General features: G+C 42.0%; 1 protein-coding gene across 3 annotated transcripts in view; it reads right to left on the bottom strand.

Annotated features, from left to right (window-relative positions):
• LOC131192751 (zinc finger protein 493-like) overlaps positions 1-22255 on the bottom strand; it is a 213528-nt gene that overhangs the window by 10548 nt on the left and 180725 nt on the right. For 2 of the 3 annotated variants that reach the window (XM_058172239.1, XM_058172240.1), the window contains exon 3: positions 19907-22150. In XM_058172239.1, the coding sequence (XP_058028222.1) occupies positions 21096-22150 (1055 nt within the window). In that variant the 3' untranslated portion in view covers positions 19907-21095. Of the gene's footprint in view, positions 1-19906; positions 22151-22255 lie in introns of those variants that run through there. The other variant, XM_058172241.1, reaches the window with a different exon arrangement.

The raw sequence follows: 22255 nt of genomic DNA, 5'->3' as shown, positions 1-22255 counted from the left end.
AGACGGCGGGGCCTCAGGGACCAGCAAGGACCGATGGAAGGCGGGATGGATCCGCATGGGCAGCGGCAGGGTCAATCGGTAGGCCACGGATTGATGACCGCCTCGGCGAGAACGGACCGATGAACCGGTGGTCAGTTTCTTCGCCGGCGGTCGGACGGGAGATGCTGTGGAGAGCCACACGCGGTCTCCGACCACCAGCGGGTGTTGCCCGTCGAGCGATCGGCGACCGCTTGTAGTCCTCCTTCGCCCGATTCAGCTGCCGGCGCACCATCTGCTGGACGCGTGCAACTCGGAGAGAAAGGACTGTGTCTCGGGAACCGGGGAGTCCGGGGCGCCAGAGGAAGAGCCGCGGATGGTACCCCAAGTTGGCCAGGAGCAGGGTGGTCTGGGTGGAGGTGTGTTGGGAGTTGTTGAATGCGAACTCCGCCAGGGACAGTGTCGGCCCAGTTGTCCTGCTGTTGGTTCACGAAGCACGGAGGTACTGTTCCAGGGCCGATGACCTTCTCCGTCCGTCGTCGGTCTCCGGATGGTGCGCCGGCGACAGGCACACCTGCACCTCAATGCGGCCATCAGGCTCTTCCAAAAGCGGCCGTGAACTGCACCCCACGGTCCGACACCACCCTGTCCGGCAGGCCGTGGAGGCGGAAGGCGTGCTGCAAGAAGAGCGGGCTGTCTTGGTGGCGGTGGGCAGCCAGCGGTGCAGGATGAAGTGTGCCATCTTGGTGAGCATGTCCACCACCACCAGCACCGTGGTGAACCCGAGGGCGGCGGCAGGTCCGTCAGGAAGTCCATAAATCGCCCCAGGGTCTGTCAGGAGTCGGCAAGGGCTGGAGGAGACCGGGAGGGGCCCCGTGGCGGCCTTGGCTTGCCCGGCACGCACGCAGGGGCGTCACATAGGCATGGACATCATGCACACCGCCACCAGAAGGTCCAGCGTTACCAGGTTGAGAGTCTTGAAAAACCGAAATGGCCCGTGCAGGGTTGTCGTGGCACTGGGTCAGACGAGGACCGGGCGGCCCGTGGGCACATCCTACCGCCCCGGAACTTGAGTCGTCGTCTTCCAATGTCCACGGAGGCGTGGGGCCTGCCCGCCGCTGCTGAGACCAGGCGTCTTGGCGCTGCGCCTCGCACCCGGGCCCGTAAGTCCACGGTTCCAGGCGGCGGCCAAGGCTTCCGCCGGCAATGCAGTCCGTGGAGGAAGAGGGTCTTGGGCGCTCAGGTACTCCGGCTTACGGGACAGGCGTCCGCCCTCGGTTGTGGCCACTGGGGATATAGGTGGCGGAAGTTGAACCGGGCAAGAACAGCGACCACGGATCTGCCGCTGGTTCAACTTCCGAGCCGTGGTGAGATGTTCGAGGTTCCGATGGTCCGTTCGGACCTCCACCTGATGCGGGCTCCCTCCAGGTGGTGCCGCCTCACGCCTCGAGCCAGCAACTCCTTTTCCCAGATGGTATAGTTGCGCTCGGAAGGGTTGAGCTTCCAGCGGTAATGCAGCGCGGGAAAAGAGTGCCGCCATCCGCCGGGCCTGTAGCAGCACCGCTCGAGGCGGCGTTGGGCGTCCGTCTCCACCACGAGGCGGTGCGGGTCGGGATGTCGCAGGATGGGCTCCGTGAAAGCCTTCCTGAGAGCCGTGAAGGCTTCCTCCTGCGGGGACCCCACGGGCAGGACCTTCTTCTGAGGAGCTGGGTGGCGGGCCGTCAGCGTGGCGAGCCGGGATGAAGGTCCGATAGTAATTGGCGAAGCCCAGCAGCCGCTGGACATCCTTCACCGGCGGGGCTTCCCAGCTGCTCAGGGCCTCCACCTTGCGCGGGTCCATGGCGATCCCTCGGGTGAGAGGATGTGCCGAGGAACTCGATGGGCGACGGAGGAAAAACACTTCTCCAGCTTGGCGTGAGCTGGTGCTCCGCAGGCGCTGCAGGACCAGGCGGAGGTGCTGGAGGTGACTTTCCTGGACGGAGTAGACCAGGATGTCGTCAGGCCGATCCAACATGTCCCGGAACACATCGTTCATAAAATGTTGGAAGGCAGCGGGCGTTGGTCAGCCGAGCGGCATGACCGTGTACTCGTAGTGTCCGTGCGGGTGCGAGCGCCGTCTTCCACTCGTCCCCTTCACGCATCCGCACCAGGTTGTAGGCCCCGGTCGAGCTTGGTAAAGATGGGCCTCCGCAGCGGTCCATCAGCTCCGGGATGGCGGCGGGGGTAGCGATTCCGCACCGTGATGGCGTTCAGCGGCGTGAGTCGCAACACAGGGGCAAAGCCCCCGTCTTCTTTTTTACGAAGAGGACTGGGGCCGACAGAGGGGACTTGGAAGGCCGGATGAACCCTCGGGCCAGATTTTTGTCCAGAAAGTCCCTGAGGGCGGCCAACTCGGGCTCGGACATGGAATACAGGCGTCCCGTTGGCAGCGGGGTGCCGGGTTGCAGGTCCACGGGGCAGTCGTAGGGCTGGTGCGGGGGTAAGCGGTCCGCCTCCTTTTCGCTGAAGACGTCAGCGAAGTCCTGCAACTCGGGGCGCGGCGGCGGCGGGTGAAGGCGTCCTGGCGGCGCGGGTGTGGCGGATGTGGCCGACACACTGCAGGCTGGGAAACGAGATGGCGTTCCGTGACCAGGCCACCTGAGGGTCATGCGTCCGCAGCCAGGCCAGTCCAAGGATCACTGGGAAGTGGAGGTCCGCCGTCACGTGAAGCGAATCGCCTCCTCGTGGTCCCCGATGGCGGCGCAAGGGCTGCGTGGCGGTTAATGGGTCACCAGCTCCCTCCCGTCGATGGTCTCGGCGCTCGCCGGAGGTCTACGGAACCAAGGGACACCAAAATGGTCCACGAAGGCCCGGTCCATAAAGTTCGTGGTGGCCCCGAATCCACCAGCGCTGCGGGATCCCTTCCGGCGGTCACCCACCACACCGGGTGTCCAAAATCAGGTGCCGAGGGGCCCGGGGTCCCGTCGGCCATGTCTGGCGGGGCTTGGTCCGTGCCGGCCTAGGGTTTCCTGGGCCGGGCCTGCCCATTCCCGACTGGCCAGGCCGGGATTCGGGGCGGGCATCGTGCTCCGCCCGCGCTTCCTGGGGCATGCGGCGGCGAAATGGCGGGCTCCCACAGTACAAGCACAGCCCCTTGGCGCCTCCGGCTCCGCTCCTGGGCCGTCAGGCGAGGCCTGGCCGCTCCTAACTCCATGGGCTCCTCGGCGGCACACTGGCGGGGTGGCCCGGGACGGGGTCGGCATGGGTCGAGGGAGGGCGACGGTCTTTGACGGTTGATGGCGGCGACAGGACGGGCGTTGCTGGAGATGGGTGTCGAGGCACAGGCAGAGGGGCACCAGGTTAACGAGGGTCCGCGGCGCCTCCACCCGAGCCAGCTCGTCCTGGAGCTCTTCCGAAAGGCCCCTCTTGAACGCTAGTGCCGTGTCGCCCAGTCCGAATCATGGCACAGCAACGAATTCCTGATGTACTCCCGGGGGGGCCTTGTTGGATCTCTCCGAGGCGCCAGGCAGCCGTCTGGGCCCGCACAGGGTCTTCATACATCAGGCGTAGTTGCCCCCAGAACCCCTGGTAGTCCGCCAGCAAGGGGCTGTCCCTGAGCACCAAGGGCGTGGCCCACTGCGCAGCCTGGCCAGACAACAGGTTCATCACGAAGGCCACCCTGGCCCGGTCATCTGGAAAGTCCCCCGGCCGCATTGCCATGTAGGTCTGGCACTGGGCCATGAAGGCCGGGAACATCTCCATCCGTCCTGAGAACTTCTCCGGCACCGGTACCGGGGTGTTGCGCTGAGGAGGAGGTTGGACTGCTGGGGCATTCCCAGCAGCCAGTTGAGCAGTCAGCTGGGCGACTTGCTGTTGCAGTTGCTGGTTATCTGTTTGTAGCTGCTGCACAATCAGCACCAGCTGTTGCTGATCCATCGTGTAGATGTGTGAGGAGTCAGGCAAGATGTCATGTCCCACTCCTCCGCTGACGGCTGGGTCAGGGAAATCCGAATCAGGCTTGCCTCTGCAGCTCTGCCCAAAGTCCTAGCAAAGTCCTCAGAGCAGGCAGGAGACCAGTAAGTGACTTCAGCAAGATAAGTTCGACTTTTGCCTGACTCAGAGACTGCCAGAAAGTAGATCCTTTATATAGGCCATGGGGTGTGGCTCCATGACTCAGCACTCATTAAGGCCTGCCCCTCCCTTCCTTCTGTTGCCTCCGCCTATCCAATCTTCTGATGCGAGGGTCACACCAATCATCAGCTGTTGGGAATAAACCCTCCTCAGGCTCACATGCTGTGGAGGAGGGGGAGGGGTCTAGCTGCTCCGTTTGCCTGGGCATGGAGTCAGGGCTGGGGCCGGGAGATGCTCCTTCTTCTGCAGTTTGTGTGGGCATGGAGCCAGGACTTGGGCCAGGAGGCATACATTCCTCAGTGTTCGGGAGCAGGTAAGAAGGCCCCGGCTGCTCTGAGGGCGGGCAAGACACAACACACAGCTCTATGGTCCTGGTCCAGCTTGGGCCACCACACATAGCTGCAGGCGAGTGCCTTCATGCGCACTATGCCTGGGTGGGCAATGTGAAGGCCGTTCAAAATTGGCGCCGTAGGACATAGGGCATGAAACTACCCTGTTTCCCCACAAGAGGCACCCTTTCAGCGCCGACAGCTCATGCTGTCTGCACTGAAAAGGCAGAAACGTGGGCACTGACTGCGGCTACCCCCTTCGCACCCAGTCGAGTACTTGGGCTAGCGAGCTGTTGGTGGCAGAGGACTTGGCGATGTCAGAGGCCGAGACCGGCCCCTGTCATTCATCAATCATCAAAATTGATGCTGCGGGGGCCGGGTCCACTGCAGCCGAAGGGAGCGGGCAGCGGCTGAGGGCATCAATGTGTGTGACAATGGTCTGTGCCAGCGCGGTGGCCTCGTCTACCGGTAACCGCTGGTACGCCTGCGCCAGGTCCAGCTTGGCAAAAACCAACCCCCGTCCCAATGAGTGCAGCAATCGGGTACGGGTTGGCTTGTAGAGCCTTATTGATGGTCCCCTTATAGTCAGCACAGATCCTGACAGATCCGTCCTGCTTTCAAGGCACCTCTATGTATTGAATTATGGAATTAAAGAAATAAAAAACAAATGCATATGTTAAATCCTTGGAGTTACGACCGAGGCTCCTGCCTTGCCAACAGCAGAAAGCTGCTGATTGGCTAAGATGCGAGCTGAAGAAAAGCGGGAAACCCGAGGCGTTTCTATTGGAGGAGCCATCTGACAGCTCTGGTATTTAAGAGCTGTCAGAGGGTTTTTCCTCTCAGAGAGTTTGGTGTTACTTGTTCCACCTGTTGTGCTGTTAATAAAGTTATGTTGGATTAAACATTAAATTTGTGTTGCCTGCCTCTGTCTCTGCCCACCGACTCTCAATATGGCGATGAAGGTGGGATTCTGAGGACCTGAGGCAGCACATCCGCTACACAAGCACCGCAATAGCACTCTGGAATGGCAATGCAACCTTCCTTCCCTCCTTTCAAGCCCACAGCTGAGACATGGGATACCTTCCTGGAGCGTTTTGACTGCTACCTGCAGGCAAATGAACTGGTGGACATGTCGAACGCGAGGAAGCGAGGCTATTTTCTTAGCCTGTGCGGTCGAGAGATGTTTGGGAAAGCGAAGGCATTAACGCCCCCCCCCAACCTTTGCGTGAGGTGCCTTGGGATGAACTTGTGGCAAAACTGAAGAATCATTATATCCCCCCTTAAGTATGGCAACTAAGAAACAAAGCAAGAAAAATAGGAGCTTCAGCTGAGCTAGTTGATCAGAAAGGTTGGCAGTTCAGTGGTTCAAATCCCTAGTGCCACATAACGGGGTGAGCTCCCGTTACTTGTCCCAACTTCTGCCAACCTAGCAGTTTGAAAGCACGTAAAAAATGCAAATAGAAAAATAGGGACCACCTTCGGTGGGAAGGTAAGAATGTTCTGTGAGCCTTTGGCATTTAGTCATGCTGGCCCTCTAACCATGGAGACGTCTTTGGACAACGCTGGCTCTTTGGCTTTAAAACAGAGATGAGTACTGCCCCCTAGAGTCAGAAACGACTAATGCATATGTATGAGGGGAACCTTAGAATCATTTTCAGAGTTGACACTACTTGCTTTAATGCTCCCTGTGTGGCGGAACCAGTGGTGGGTGACCTCGGTTTGGACCAGTTCGCAAGAACAGGTAGTAAAATTGGCGGGAGGCTCCACCCACTGACCCGAACGTCATCAGGAAGTTTCTGTGCATGCGCAGTAGCTTCTAAGCTTTTGCAGAAGCATGTGTGAGCAAAGCAAGTGCACACGTGCAGTCGCATTGCAAACCGGAGGTAAAGGTAAGTAGAACCCACCCCTGGGCAGAGCTTTGGAACAGACACAAAGGTATTTGTGAAGATAGAAGATAGGCTCAAGTTACAGAAAGATCTTTTTTTTTTTTTTTTGGAATAATTTTTATTTCCATTTTCCAACATCATATTTATGTACAAACTATTATCCATCATTAATCATTAATTTTTATTTATAACTGATTCAGGCCTGCCCGATTGCCACTTCCTTTCTACGCAACCTCCCTCTCTACCCTCTACTACTTTCCCATCCTTCATCTCCTTCACTTTACTACTTCCTCTCCTCCTTCTCCACTCCTCCCTTCTTCCACCCTTCTTCCACCCTATCTAACCTTCTTATTCCCCTCCTCCTTCTCTACTCTTTCCTACCTACTTTCTCTCCTTTTCTTCCTGAAATGGCAGTCGAGCATCCCCAATATTATTTTAATTTTTTTTTTTTAAATTTCATATCTTCAAAAATTACTGTACATTAATAATCAATCCATGTATCATTTCCCCCCTTCCCCTCCTCCTTCCCCCCCAGACTTCCCAGAGCAAATACCGGGTATTATAACCAACAATCACAAGCTAAAGTATGCAAAATATACATAACCTCCCACCTTTAAAATTTAAAACTTTAGATCCTCACATTAAGAATAAAAGATAGGAAAGAATAATAAAAAAAAGAAAAGAAAAGAAGCAATACCAACTTCACATATTACTTCTTCTTACAGTTCATTTTTAAAATTAATCCATCTTCTCAAATTCAATTTTTTCCACTTGTATATTCCTTCAAATTTCATAAGTCCATTTCTCAAATTACAGTCCATCTTCTCGAACTCAAATTTTTATCACTTATATATTTCTTCAGTTGCCATAACATTTAATGTCCGTTCTTCTTACAGTCCATTTTAAAATTAGTCCATCTTCTAAAGTTCAATTTTTTTTTCACCCACTTATATATTCCTTCAAATTTCATAAGTCCATTTCTTAAATTACAATCCAGCTTCTCAAATTCAAATTTTCATCACTTATATATTTCTTCAATTGTCAAGATTTAATATCCAATCTTCCAATACTACTCCATCAATCAAATATCATTTCAAATAAAATCTCTCAAATATAATATTTCCAGCTTAACTTCATAACTTTTACTATCTATAAACGTATCAATTAAAATAAATAATCATTTAAACTACATCCACAATATAACAGTAAGCAGTTAAAATCATTACATCCACATTATCTAAATTCATAAATTTCACTTTCCATCCTTCACAATTGAATAATATCATCCCATAGATTTATACCATACAAATAGCAAATAACAAAATCCTATAATTTATATCCTAAACAAATCAATTCCAAAATTAACCATAATCATCATATTCACATCTTAAACATTCCTCCCTCTCCCATTCTATTTTGCATCATTTCCAAACCAGTTAACTTAGCATCTAACAACAAAGGATTCCACTCTTTAAAACATTAATATAAAATGTCTCGCTTTCATAACTGAATTAAGAAAATACTTTCTACCTCTAAAATTCAGTGACAAACCCATTGGGACTTCCCATCTAAAATATATCTGATATTTCTTAAGCTCATCCACCAAAAAAGCAAATTCTCTTCTGTTTCTTAACATTTTAGGAGGAATTTCCTTCATCATTTTATATCTTGTCCCAATATCTGAAATTTATTTTATAAAAGGCTTGCAAGATTTCATGCCTAACCTTTTAGTTGTAAAATAAATAACCACATCCCTAGGTACTCTATTTTGTCTTGCCCACCAAGAATTAACACGATAAATTCTTTCAATATTAATCTCAAAATCTTCTGGCTTCACACCCTTTACCTGAGCAAAGGCTTGCGTAAAATCTCCTTTAAATTTTCCTTCCTATTTTGTTTCAACCCCCTCACCCTTATAGCATATTTTATTAATCTATATTGTAATATTACTCTTTCTTCATCTGCCCTATCTACCTTTGCCTTTATATCTTCCATCTTATTATCTAAGTTCCAATTGTTTTGATTTTTTTGAATATCTTCTATTTTCCTTTGCAACTCTAAATTAGTTTTATTAAATTCTGCAAGATCGTCCTGCATCTGAATACAAGAACTTAATATTTGCGCAATTGCATCCTTTACCATTTTCATTTCCCTCTTCTGCTCTTCCACCATTTCCTTAAAATCCAACATCTCTTTCTCTATTTCATCAAATTTTTGATCTATTTCTAAAAAATGACTCTCCAAAAACTCCTGTAAAAAATTTCTTACTTCCTTTTTGATTTCTTCTTTTAATTTTTGAATCTGAGCTGAAGAAATTTCAGCTGAAATTTCAAAGTTTTTAATAACTTTTGGCACTATTTGCTTAAAGGCCATTTAAAAAAAAAAAAGGATAGCTTAATAATAAACCAAAAAAGAGAAAGAAGAAAAAATTTTAAAAGAAAATTTCAAAAAAACCCTATCTTTTAAGTCTATAATCCCAAGGAAGATGAAAAAATATAAATCATAAGATTCTCATTTCTTCCAGTTAGTCAGTATCTTCCTATATATCTTCTTTTTCAACACACTTTTGGCACTATTTGCTTAAAAGCCATTTAAAATATATATAACAAGTCAAGCCCAAAAAGAGAAAAAATATAAATCATAAAATTCTCATATCTTCCGTTTAGTCAGTATGTTTCTATGTATCTTCTTTCTTCTACTTCAACACTAGCTGTTAGTAAGCATTTCTACTTTCGTTTTCAGAGCACACATTCCACAAAACCGCCATTTGCTTTCTTCTCTCCTATCTTCGCAGCCAATAAATCCTCAGGGTTTCACAATCTTCTTACAAGCAGATGTTAGAACTCCAGTTTTTGCTCTGTCCACGTTTAAATCCGTCATTAAATCAATTCTTGTCATGGCGGTTGGATGCTTCGTTTGTTTGCCATGAAGGCAAGTGCTTCTCCTAGCCCGGAGTTTATCAGATTATAGAAGGAGAACTTCCCACCAGATAAGGGCATCTCAACCTCAAATCTAATTGCTCAGCTTTCCTCCTTCGCCCGGAGGAAAGAATACAAGCTGTTGGACTGATTTACGATGTCCTAACAGCTTTTACAGACTAGGGAGTCAGCAGCTAAATCATAGCTGCTTTCTGCACGAAGCAGAGCCAAACCGGAAGTGAGTTACAGAAAGATCTTGACAGACTTGAACATTGGGCACTATCTAACAAAATGAAATTCAACAGTGAAAAAAGTAAGGTTCTACATTTAGCCCAAAAAAACCAAAATGCACCAGTACCATATATGTGGTACCTTGCTCAATAGTAGTACCTGTGAGAGGGATCTTGGAGTCCTAGTGGATAACCATTTAGATATGAGCCAGCAGTGTGCAGCAGCTGCTAAAAAAGCCAACACAGTTCTGGGCTGCATAAACAGAGGGATAGAATCAAGATCACGTGAAGTGTTAATACCACTTTATAATGCCTTGGTAAGGCCACACTTGGAATATTGCATCCAGTTTTGGTCGCCACAATGTAAAAAAGATGTTGAGACTCTAGAAAGAGTGCAGAGAAGAGCAACAAAGATGATTAGGGGACTGGAGGCTAAAACATATGAAGAACGGTTGCAGGAACTGGGTATGTCTAGTTTAATAAAAAGAAGGACTAGGGGAGACATGATAGCTGTGTTCCAATATCTCAGGGGCTGCCACAAAGAAGAGGGAGTCGGGCTGTTCTCCAAAGCACCTGAGGGTAGAACAAGAAGCAATGGGTCAAAGAAAGATCAAAGAAAGAAGCAACTTAGAACTAAGGAGAAATTTCCTGACAGTTAGAACAATTAATCAGTGGAACAACTTGCCTTCAGAAGTTGTGAATGCTCCAACACTGGAAATTTTTAAGAAAATGTTGGATAACCATCTGACTGAGATGGTGTAGGGTTTCCTGCCTGGGCAGGGGGTTGGACTAGAAGGCCTCCAAGATCCCTTCCAACTCTGTTGTTATGTTATGTATTTCCACAATGCTATTCTGTGTTTTAATACATGAGTTCAAGCAGCACTTTTTTAACACAAATATATGAAAAAAGTTACACTGAAAAAGTGATAACTCAAAAAAGTAAAAAGTGTGGCCAGACAGCTGTGAAGGCAGACAACATTTTGGGAGGTATCACCATCAGAAAAAGAAGATCCGATCCCTCTACATACTTTTTTAAAAATTTTATTTTATTTTTTTATTTGTCAATCATATATAAGATAACAGGTAAAAGTACAAACATAATTTGGATACATGAAAAGAGTAAGTAAAAAAAAAAGGAATATTAGGACAGGGATGGTAGGCACGTGGGTGCGCTTATGCACGCCCCTTACAGATCTCTTAGGAATGGGGTGAGGTCAACAATAGACAGTTTAAACTTTTGTAGGCTTGGGGAAAAAACTACAGAGTCAGGTAGTGCATTCCAGGCATTGACCACTCTGTTGCTGAAGTCATATTTTCTGCAATCAAGTTTGGAGTGGTTTGATTCACTTTGTACCTGCTTACAGGCAAAGTCTTAAAACCACAAAACCAACAATTAAATCAGGGAAGATCTGGATGGAGGAGTCAAAATTAAAGCTGTAGGTTGCAAGATACACGGGAAAGAGGAGGATTAAAAATGCCTAACTTAAAATTGTATTATGAAGCAGTTGTTCTTTCTGTAATAAGTGATTGGTTTAACTTAACGGAGGAAAGGATTTTGAATATAGAAGGTTATGATTTATTATATGGTTGGCATGCATATTTATTATACGATAAGAAGGTAGACAAAGCTTTTAAAAATCATGTGTTGGTTTTAAATTCAGTCTGCTGGGCTATTAACACTTCCACTTCATGATCTATTAACTTTCATCCATAACGGTGCATTCCAAACAGCATTAATCCTCATAAATCTTCATTATTAAGCCCTGTGAAGTGAAGGAAAGGTCCTTACCCCACCACGGTCATGGCCACGCCATCTGAAACTGCTTGAATTAAGGAGTTTTTACTGCGTGGGATGACCGAACTGGCAGATACAATGAGTTTGGAATAAACTGCTGTCTTTTGCTTTCCTTATTATAATTATCGTGTTCTGTGTTAAATGCTGAGGCTAAGGAATATCAAAGACTGAATTTGCTAATGAGAAGAATTTTAATTGAAGAGATCGATCTTTTGTGCTGGACTGACTGGCTGACTGGCTGAAGAAGCTTTTATTAGGTGGATAATTTTTTTTTTAATTATTTTTCTTTTGAGAGGAAATTAATAGCTTGTTTATATTACAGAAAACAAAATTGTTTTGAAGTTCAAGCTGGTTTGTTTTTTTTTCTCTGCCGACGTGGAGAAAAATGGCGCTGATTAAGCTGTGAGGTAATTGTGTTTCTTTGTGGAGTGAATATGACTCATAAGTTACTGATAAGCTACTAACGAGTGCAAATAAGCCGAAGATTGTCGTCCTTGATCTTCATCAAGACCCTCTGTAAAATTGGTTTGACTGCTGTCCTTGATCTTCACTAAGACTCTTTGAAAATTGGAATCCCAGTTTGAGAAATTTTTGGTTTTTTTTTCAAAATGACTCAACAACTTCAGTAAATAAAATTGGGGAAAAATAGCACTATCAGAGCGTATAGATAATTTGACATTTAAACTGACATCCGGTGCAAAATTTAAAGCAAGATATGAATGATAACTTTGCTAAACAAAAGAGGAAATGACAATGATTAAAGATGAAATGGAGCAGCTGCATGTGCATGAGGCAAAAGTAGATCGGCAAATTGGCAAAATATTTTATAAAATGAGCAGCAAGATAAGAGAATTTGTCTTTGGAAGAAGAGATGAGGAAATATAATTTTGTTATTAGAGGAATCTCGGAAGAAAGGAAGATAAATTGAAACAGCGGGTTTTGAAATGGATTAATGATTTGGATACGCAACTTCGTTCACAATAGCAGACCTGGCAAGCGTTTTAGAATTGGATATAGAAGGCAAAATGGTTCTAACAGGAATGTGCTTGTCAGGTTCGCAAATCTTGGTGATAAGTTGGAAGTTATGGCCAAGTTAAGAGAGTTGGGAGATGCTTTGAAGTTTGAAGGAAGACTATTCAAGTCTTCCCGGATATATCAAGAGAAGAAAGGGCATGGAGATTTTTTAAAACCAATTACAAAAGTTTTGAGAGATAATGGAATTAAATACAATTGGAGGCCACCACAACAATTGAAATTTTTATAAAGGAAGGATCGTACAATCACCCCAGATATAGATGCATTATTATATTTACGGAGCTTGGACTGATTGAGATGGAGGATTTAATGGAGATAAAAGATCAAATGCTTCAGATGGGTGGAACATACGTGGAAACATCAATCTCAGAAGAAAAAAGGGGCTATTGGAGGCAAGACTCTAAAGGGTTAAAGAGGAAAGAAATATCACCTGTGTTGGTTGAACAGAAGAAGAGTCGTGAGGATACAGTAGGAGAAGAAGCAGATAAGAGTCTTGGAAAATATGAAGCTGAATGCGGGTCATCGCTATCTTTTTTTGAGTGATGAATTTAAATAGACAGCCCGAAGAAGTGCCCGGCATTGGCACGTCCTCTCCCCATTCTCTTTATAGAGGCTAAACCGATGAGGATGTGGGGAAGAAGATTGTTTGTATTTTATTGTTTGTTTTGTTTTGTTTTCTGTTTTCTTATTGTTGTTTATATGGTAGTTTAATGTTGGGTGGTGGGGGCACAGAAAGGAAGATGCGGGATAGGATTAAAAATTTATATTTTAAATGGGAGTTATAAAAATAATGTCATGGAATGTGAAGGTACAGGAATCAGATTAAAAGAAGAAGATTGGAGCTTAAGATTAAAAGGATTTACCAGACATTTTATTTTTACAAGAAACCCATCAGAAATCTGAAGATTCAAATAGAATGTATATAAAAGGTATGCAAATATATGAAAAATTTTGGAACTTCAAAAGCTAGAGGAGTTGCAACACTGATATCAGATAGGGTGTACTTTGAAAACATAAGGTAATTTTGGATGAAGATGGAAGATATGTAATAATTGTTGGAAATCTTAATGAGGAAAAAGTGACACTTGTTAATTTATATTTACCGAATGAAAACAAAGAGAATTTCTTGAAAAATAACAAAATTTTGGAGAATGAAAGTGTAGGAAAGTAATTGTGGCTGGGGATTTTAATTAATCAGAGATAAAATAGACAGTACTAATCCCACCGCTGTGGAGGAGCAAATAAAATGGGGATTTTAAATATGTGGATGCTTCAAACGGCGTGGTTGATGTGTGAGAGAGGTTAAAGGAATTGAGAGAGTATACACTTTTTTCTAAGATATATAATACATATTCTAGAATTGATTATATTTTTCTTTCTAAAGATTTGTTGAATAATGTGGATAAGGTAGATGTGGAATTTAAAGATTCTGATCATGCAGAAGTTATGGTGGACTTAGATTTTAATTTTGAGAAAAAGAAGCTATTGGAGATATGACGAGAAATTGTATAAAAATGAAAAGGATAAAAAATGGATACTTAAAAAATTGGAGGAAAGTTGGAGATTAAATGATAACGGGGAGGTTAAATTTGAAATTGTTTGGGATGCGATGAAAGCGGTGTTTAGAGGGGAGAGTATAATTATCAAGTAGGAAATATAAAAATTATAAAAATTAAAATGGAAAGAGATAAAATAAGATTAAAGAATTGGAAAATCAATTTTGCTTACTAAAGAAAAAAATTCTTCAGGAGCTTAATATGTTAAGAAATAAAATGATAGAAGAAGATACAGAGTTAGTAAAAAGAAATTTGAGATTTTTAAATAGGAATTTTTTTGAATTTAGTAATAGAAATTCTAAATTATTGGCAAAGATGGCGAAAGATAAAAGAGAGAAGAGAGAAATTGGAGTTTTGATAGATGATAGAGGTATAAGATGTTATAAAAAATTAGAGAAATGTGAAGTGGTTAGAAACTTTTTTCAGAATCTATATTCAAAGAAACCAATTAATCGGGGAAAATTGCAAAGCTATTTAGAAAAGTATGTGGTGAAAATTGATCAAACATATAAGGAATTGATGGAAGAAGATATAACACAAGATGAGATTAATGGAATAATACAAAAATTAAAATTAGGGAAAGCTCCAGGTGAGGATGGATTACCTGTTGAGTTTTATAAAGAATTTAAAGAATTAATAATACCAAGACTGCAAAAATTATTCAATGGAATATTACATGGTGGGAAGTACCTTCGTCATGGAATAGAACGGTGATATCCCTAATTCCTAAACCAGATAAAGATTTAGAAAGGATTGAGTCCTATCGCCCATTTCTATAATTAATCAGGATGCAAAGATATTTACTGCTATTATAAGTAATAGATTAAATAGATTTATAGATAGATATATAAGTTATAATCAAGTAGGCTTTGTGAAGGGTAGATACATGAGTGATATTGTTAGAAGAGTATTAAATATTATAGATGTAGCTGAATATAATGGTGATAAAATTGGTATAGTATCATTGGATATTTTAAAGCTTTTGATTCTGTACAATGGGAAACAATTAAAGTAATTGTGGAGGCTTTAGGCTTTGGTAATAAGTTTATACATGTTATTTCAAAATTGTACCAAAAGAGCAGTGCAAGAGTGAAGGTGAATGGAATATTAACTGAAGAGATAAAATTAGAAGCTGATGAGACAAGGATGTCCCTGTCCCCAACATTATTTTTATTGGCTATGGAAATATTGACAAAATGATAGAAAAGATGAAGAATTAGAAGGATATAAGGGTATAAGATAAATTTGTATGGATGATACTTTAATTATTTTGAAAATGTAGAGAAAGATTTGAAAAGATATATAAGCATTTGATAGAATTTGAAGAAATGACAGGATTGAAAGTAAATTGGTCAAAGTCAGAATTATTGATGGATAGTAATGGTAATGAGTCTGAGAATATGCAAGAGCAATTTGGGATAAGGATTAAAACACATTAAAATATTTGGGTATAGTGCTTTCACTTAAGGTTAAAGAATTGAAAAAACTTAATTATGATGTGGTGATTAACGAAATTGAGAAGAAGATAGATAAATATAAAATTTTAAAGTTGTCTTGGTTTGGTAGAATTGCAATGTGTAAGATGATGTTGCTGCCCAAGTTCAACTTTTTATTCGAGATGCTACCACTAAATCTGACAGAGAAAGATATTGAAGGATATCAGAAAAAACTGGATAAATTTTGCAATGGTGGCAAAAGACCCAGATTAGTGAAGAAAATGGGGTATCAAAATCAAAAGGCGGATTAGGAATCCCCAAATTATTTAATTATTACTGTGCGTATGGTATCCGGATAGTGGTAAAAATACTTAAAGGTGAAGATAATTATTGGAGAGATTTAGAGTTAAGGGATATAGAGAAATTTGGATCAAGGTGGTTTTTAGATAAAGCAAATTTAAAATGTGTAAGTAGAAGTTATTGGTTAAAGGATTAAGTAAAATGTGGAACAAATTTGTTAAAATTTTAATTCGGATATAATCTTTTGGGGAGACAACTGGAATTTGGCCGATTAAAAATAATATAAACGTAATGAAGTGATTAAAGAGGAAAATATAGAAATTATTAAAGATTGGATAAAAGTTATGGGAAATGAAAGGAGGAATAAAGAAATTATTGAAAAATTAGGGTTAAGTTGGTTTGAAAAATACAGATAGAAAATGGACAAAAACTAAAGGAAAATTATTCGATAAATAGATGTGAAACTGAATTTGAATATTTAGTATCTCGGATTATGAAAGATGAAATTGGGCTAAAGGGACTCGTTAGTAGGGTTTATAAGATTATAAATTCTGATGAAAAATTACAAAGAGTGATGAGGACAAATTGGGAAAAGATCTTAATATTGAAATATCAGAATCAGATTGGAATGTGAATTGGAAGAGTAGAATTATGAGAACTTTATCTATAAGGATTAAAGAGCACAATTATAAAGTTGTTTGGAAATGGTATTTGACTCCAGTAAGATTGTCACAAATGGATAAAAAACTAGTAAAAATGTTGGAGATGTGAGATGGAATTGGGGACTTATGAACATATGTGGTATAATTGTGATAAGGTTAAAAGTTTTGGCAACAATTGAGAAAATGATATTTGAAATGATGGGAAAGTAATAACATTGAGAGTGGAAACTATATTATTGTTGGTAATTAAGGAAATAGAATTAACAAAATATGAAAAGAATTGATTAGAATTATGATTATAATAGGTAGAATTATAATAGCTAGATATTGGAAACTAGATGTGATTTTTAGAATAGAAGAGTGGAATTCTGAAATGTGGAAATTAGCTTTAAATGATAAAATGACATGTGATATTAAAATTAGAAGTGGTGTGTATAAAGAAGATATTTTCTGGAAGACTTGGAAACCATTTGTGGACTTTGCGCTTGGAACATTGGACGCTTCAGTACCTGTACCTCGAGAACGTGGATTTTGGCAATCATGAGGATATATCCGAAGACCCAAATCTTCCTTTTATGTATAGCACAAGGGTGTAATAATGTATTTTCTTTTTGTTTGTTTGTTGCAAAAAAAATAATAATAAAAAAAAAAAAAAAAAAAAGAAACACAAAAAATCATGTGTTGAGAATTGCTCTTTTGCGTGTTTGGAATAAGTATTATTATAAGTTAAATTATAAAATTCCTATATGGGCGAGTCCCTGGCACGCAGTAGAGAATATTAGTATAGAACAGGAACAAGAAATGATTACTTACAAAGAACTTTTATATAATGAGAAAGGAAATTTACAATTAAAATCTTTGCATACATTAAAAGAAGAAGGGAGGAATTACACGTGGTTTCAATATGGGCAGTTAAAGGCTAGATGGAAAGAAGATCAGAAAATTGGTATTATTCAAAATGAACAAAATTTGGTAAAAACAAAATTTGGTAAAACAAACCTAGGGGCATATAAAGAGATTGTATAATGTATTGGTAGAAATAGATTCTGAAAGGGACTTGATAAAGGATTGTATGATAAAGTGGGCGCAGAATATTCAGGAACCAATAACGTTGGAAACTTGGGAGAGAATTTAGAAATGTTAAATTTACACAAGCGCAGAATTTAAGGGAAAACTTTTATAAGATGTTTTATAGATGGCATTTAGATCCTAAGAAACTATCATGTATGTATCCAGATATGCAAGCGAAATGTTGGAGATGCAATTGTGATGATGCTACATATTTTCATGCATAGTGGACTTGTTTAAGTCTTTCTGGATAAAAATTTGGTGGATTATGCAGAATATTTTGAAGAAGAAGATTAAGTTTCAACCACAATTTTTCCTTTTAGGGATTACAATGGATTATTAGACGAGAGGTCGAACGACTAGCCTTGTGGTGCAACCAAAACAATCTGGAACTGAACACACTCAAAACCGTAGAAATGGTGGTAGACTTTAGGAAAAACCCTTCCATACTTCCACCTCTCACAATACTTGACAACACAGTATCAACAGTAGAAACCTTCAAATTTCTGGGTTCTATCATATCGCAAGATCTCAAATGGACAGCTAACATCAAAAACATCATTAAAAAAGGACAACAAAGAATGTTCTTTCTGCGCCAACTCAGTAAGCTCAAATTGCCCAAGGAGCTGCTGATCCAATTCTACAGAGGAATTATTGAGTCTGTCATTTGCACCTCTATAACTGTCTGGTTTGGTTCTGCAACCCAACAAGAAAACACAGACTTCAGAGGATAATTAGAACTGCAGAAAATAATTGCTACCAACTTGCCTTCCATTGAGGACCTGTATACTGCACGAATCAAGAAGAGGGTCATGAAAATATTTGCAGATCCCTCGCATCCTGGACATAAACTGTTTCAACTCCTACCCTCAAAAGCGCTATAGAGCACTGCACACCAGAACAACTAGACACAAACACACAAACGCAAGGCCATCACTCTGCTAAACAAATAATTCCCTCAACACTGTCAGACTATTTACTGAATCTGCACTACTATTAATCGTTTCATAGCTCCCATCACCAATCTCCTTCCACTTATGACTGTATGACTATAACATGTTGCTGGCAATCCTTATGATTTATATTGATATATTGATCATCAATTGTGTTGTAAATGTTGTACCTTGATGAACGTATCTTTTCTTTTATGTACACTGAGAGCATATGCACCAAGACAAATTCCTTGTGTGTCCAATCACACTTGGCCAATAAAATTCTATTCTATTCTATTCTATTCTATACAGTAACTGATACTAAATTGATATTGATAACAGCAGCAAGATTACTGATTGGACAGTACTAGAAGAAAAAAGAACTACCCACAATAGAAGAATGGATATTGAAAGTTTCTAATTTGGCGGAGATGGCCAAAATCTCAGCCTTTTTGAAAGACAATACTCAAGAAAAATATTTAAACGAATGGAAGAAATGGATTGACTATATTCAAAATAGATATCAGACTAAGAGATATCAGACTGCCTTTGAATGAAGGACGTAATTTTTGATTTTAAAGGAGGAAGTCAGGATATGCGAAAGAGAAGGATTATAATTGTGTTAGACTTTAAAAATTTAATGTATGAATGTTAGTTTTTTGAACTATACCTTGTGTTTGCTCCGGGAAGTCTGGGGGGGAGAGGGGAGGGAGAGGGGAGAAATTTCTTTTTGTAAAACTTTTCCAATAAAAAAAAATTAAAGCTGCAGGCCTGCTAAGACTGCACTGATTGGAACATTTTTTAAGATACCTCTGCAGACCTGGATGAACTCACAGATACTGTAACATTGTATGTCCCGACAAAGAACTTAATATACAGTAACAACAAATCTTGGTTCACACCTAAACAAGGTGATAAAATGCTGTACAATCAGGCCAGAAATGTACTAACACAAACATGTATATCAAGGCTGAAGCCCATTGGGTTCACAACCTCTAGTGATCGCTCCAGGGATAACTCCTTCTTGCTTACCCATATCTTCAATAAATCACTAGAGATGTGCTATGTTCCTTCTTGCTTCAAATGCTCTACCATCATCCCAGTGCCAAAGAAGCCCACTATCAAGGAACTGAATGACTACAGACCAGTTGCTTTAACATCTGTAGTCATGAAAGCCTTTGAAAGGCTAGTGCTTTCCTACTTGAAAACCATCACAGATCCGCTGTTAGACCCCTTGCAATTTGCATACCGAGCAAATAGATCAACAGATGATGCTGTTAATATGGCTCTGCACTACATCTTACAACATCTTGAATCTCCAAAGACCTATGTAAGGGTCCTCTTTGTAGACTTTAGTTCAGCATTCAATACCATCATTCCAGACACTCTTCTAACTAAGCTAAACCAGCTACAGGTACCTGAACAGACTTGTAAGTGGATCACAGGCTTCCTAACAAACAGGAAGCAGCAGGTGAAGCTAAACAAGATCACATCAGATACCTGTACAATTAGCACAGGGGCCCCCCAAGGCTGTGTGCTCTCCCCACTTCTCTTCTCTCTGTATACCAATGACTGCATCTCCAGCGATCCATCTGTTAAACTACTGAAGTTTGAAGATGACACAACAGTGATTGGTCTCAGGTGAGGCAATGACGAATCCGTATATAGACGTGAGGTCAAATGACTAGCCTTGTGGTGCGACCGTAACAATCTGGAACTGAACACACTCAAAACTGTAGAAATGGTGGTAGACTTTAGAAGAAACCCTTCAATACTTCCACCTCTCACAATACTTGATAACACAGTTTCAACAGTAGAAACCTTCAAATTTCTAGGTTCAATCATATCGCAAGATCTAAAATGGACAGTTAACATCAAAAACATCATCAAAAAAGGACAACAAAGACTGTTCTCTCTGTGCAAAATCAGAAAGCTCAAACTGCCCAAGGAGCTACTGATCCAGTTCTACAGAGGAATTATTGAGTCTGTCATTTGCACCTCTATAACTGTCTGGTTTGGTTCTGCAACCCAACAAGAAAGACACAGACTTCAGAAGATCTTTAGAACTGCAGAAAAAATAATTGCTACCAACCTGCCTTCCATTGAGGACCTGTATACTGCACGAATCAAGAAGAGGGCCGTGAAAATATTTACAGATTCCTCACATCCTGGACATAAACTGATTCAACTCCTACCCTCAAAACGACACTACAGAGCACTGCACACCAGAACAACTAGACACAAGAACAGTTTTTCCCCGAAGACCATCACTCTGCTAAATAATTCCCTCAACATTGTCAAACTATTTACTAAATCTACACTACTATCTTCTCATCGTTTACATCACCAATCTCTTTCCACTTATGACTGTATGACTATAACTTTTTGTTGCTATCATTAAGGGTTAAATTGTACCCTATGACTATCATTTGTGTTGTAAATGTTGTACCTTAATGAACGTATTTTTTCTTTTATGTACACTGAGAGCATATGCACCAAGACAAATTCCTTGTGTGTCCAGTCACACTTGGCCAATAAATTCTATTCTATTCTATTCTATTCTATTCTATTCTATTCTATTCTATTCTATTCTATTCTATTCTATTCTATTCTATCTATGGCTTCTCCCCTGTGTGGATCATCTTATGGCGAGTAAGATGACCTCTTTGAGCAAAGGTCTTTCCACACTCTATTTTTTATAGGACTTTTCTCTTGTGTGGAGCTTATTGTGCTTATTGAGTCCACTTATGCGAAAACATTTTCCCACACTCCATGCATTTATACGGCTTCTCCCCTGTGTGGATCCTCTTATGGCGAATAAAATGACCTCTTTGAGCAAAGGTCTTTACACACTCCATGCATTTATAGGATTTTTCTCGTGTGGAGCTTATTGTGCTTATGGAGTCCACTGCCATGCGAAAAGGTTTTCCCACACTCCATGCATTTATATGGCTTCTCCCCTGTGTGGATCCTCTTATGGGAAGTAAGATTACATCTTTCAGCAAAGGTCTTTCCACATTCCATGCATTTAAATGGCTTTTCCCCTGTGTGGATCACCTTATGGCGAATAAGATGACCTCTTTGAGCAAAGGTCTTTCCACACTCCATGCATTTAAATGGCTTTTCCCCTGTGTGGATCCTTTTGTGGATAGTAAGTACATTACTATAAGCAAAGGTCTTTCCGCACTCCATGCATTTAAATGGCTTTTCCCCTGCGTGGATCGTCTTGTGGATAGTAAGTACATTACTATCAGCAAAGGTCTTTCCGCACTTCATGCATTTATAGGACTTTTCTCTTGTGTGGAGCTTATTGTGCTTATTGAGTCCGCTGCTACGCGAAAACGTTTTCCCACACTCCATGCATTTATACGGCTTCTCCCCTGTGTGGATCCTCTTATGGGAAGTAAGATGACCTCTTTGAGCAAAGGTCTTTCCACACTCCATGCATCTATATGGCTTCTCCCCTGTGTGGACCATCTTATGGCGAGTAAGATGACTTCTACAAGCAAAGGTCTTTCCACACTCCATGCATTTATAGGACTTTTCTCTTGTGTGGAGCTTATTGTGGTAATTGAGTCCACTGCTAGTCGAAAACGTTTTTCCACACTCCATGCATTTATACGGCTTCTCCCCTGTGTGGATCCTCATATGGCGAATAAGATGACTTCTTTGAGCAAAGGTCTTTCCACATTCCATGCATTTATATGGCTTCTCCTCTCTGTGGATCATCTTATGGCAAATAAGATGACCACTTTGAGCAAAGGTCTTTCCACATTCCATGCATTTATACGGCTTCTCCCCTGTGTGAATCCTCTTATGAGAAATAAGAGTATTTCTTTGAGCAAAGGTCTTTCCACACTCCATGCATTTATACGGTTTCTCTCCTGAGTGGATCCTTTTATGGGAAATAAGATTACCTCTTTGAGCAAAGCCCAACCCCAACCCCAACCCCTAACCCCAACCCCAACCCCAACCCCAACCCCAACCCCAACCCCTAACCCCAACCCCTAACCCTAACCCTC

Source organism: Ahaetulla prasina, chromosome 2 (assembly GCF_028640845.1).
Source record: "Ahaetulla prasina isolate Xishuangbanna chromosome 2, ASM2864084v1, whole genome shotgun sequence".
NCBI lineage: Eukaryota > Metazoa > Chordata > Lepidosauria > Squamata > Colubridae > Ahaetulla > Ahaetulla prasina.
The sequence above is the reverse complement of the archived record's forward strand: the minus strand, read 5'-3'. Positions and strand labels throughout refer to the sequence as shown.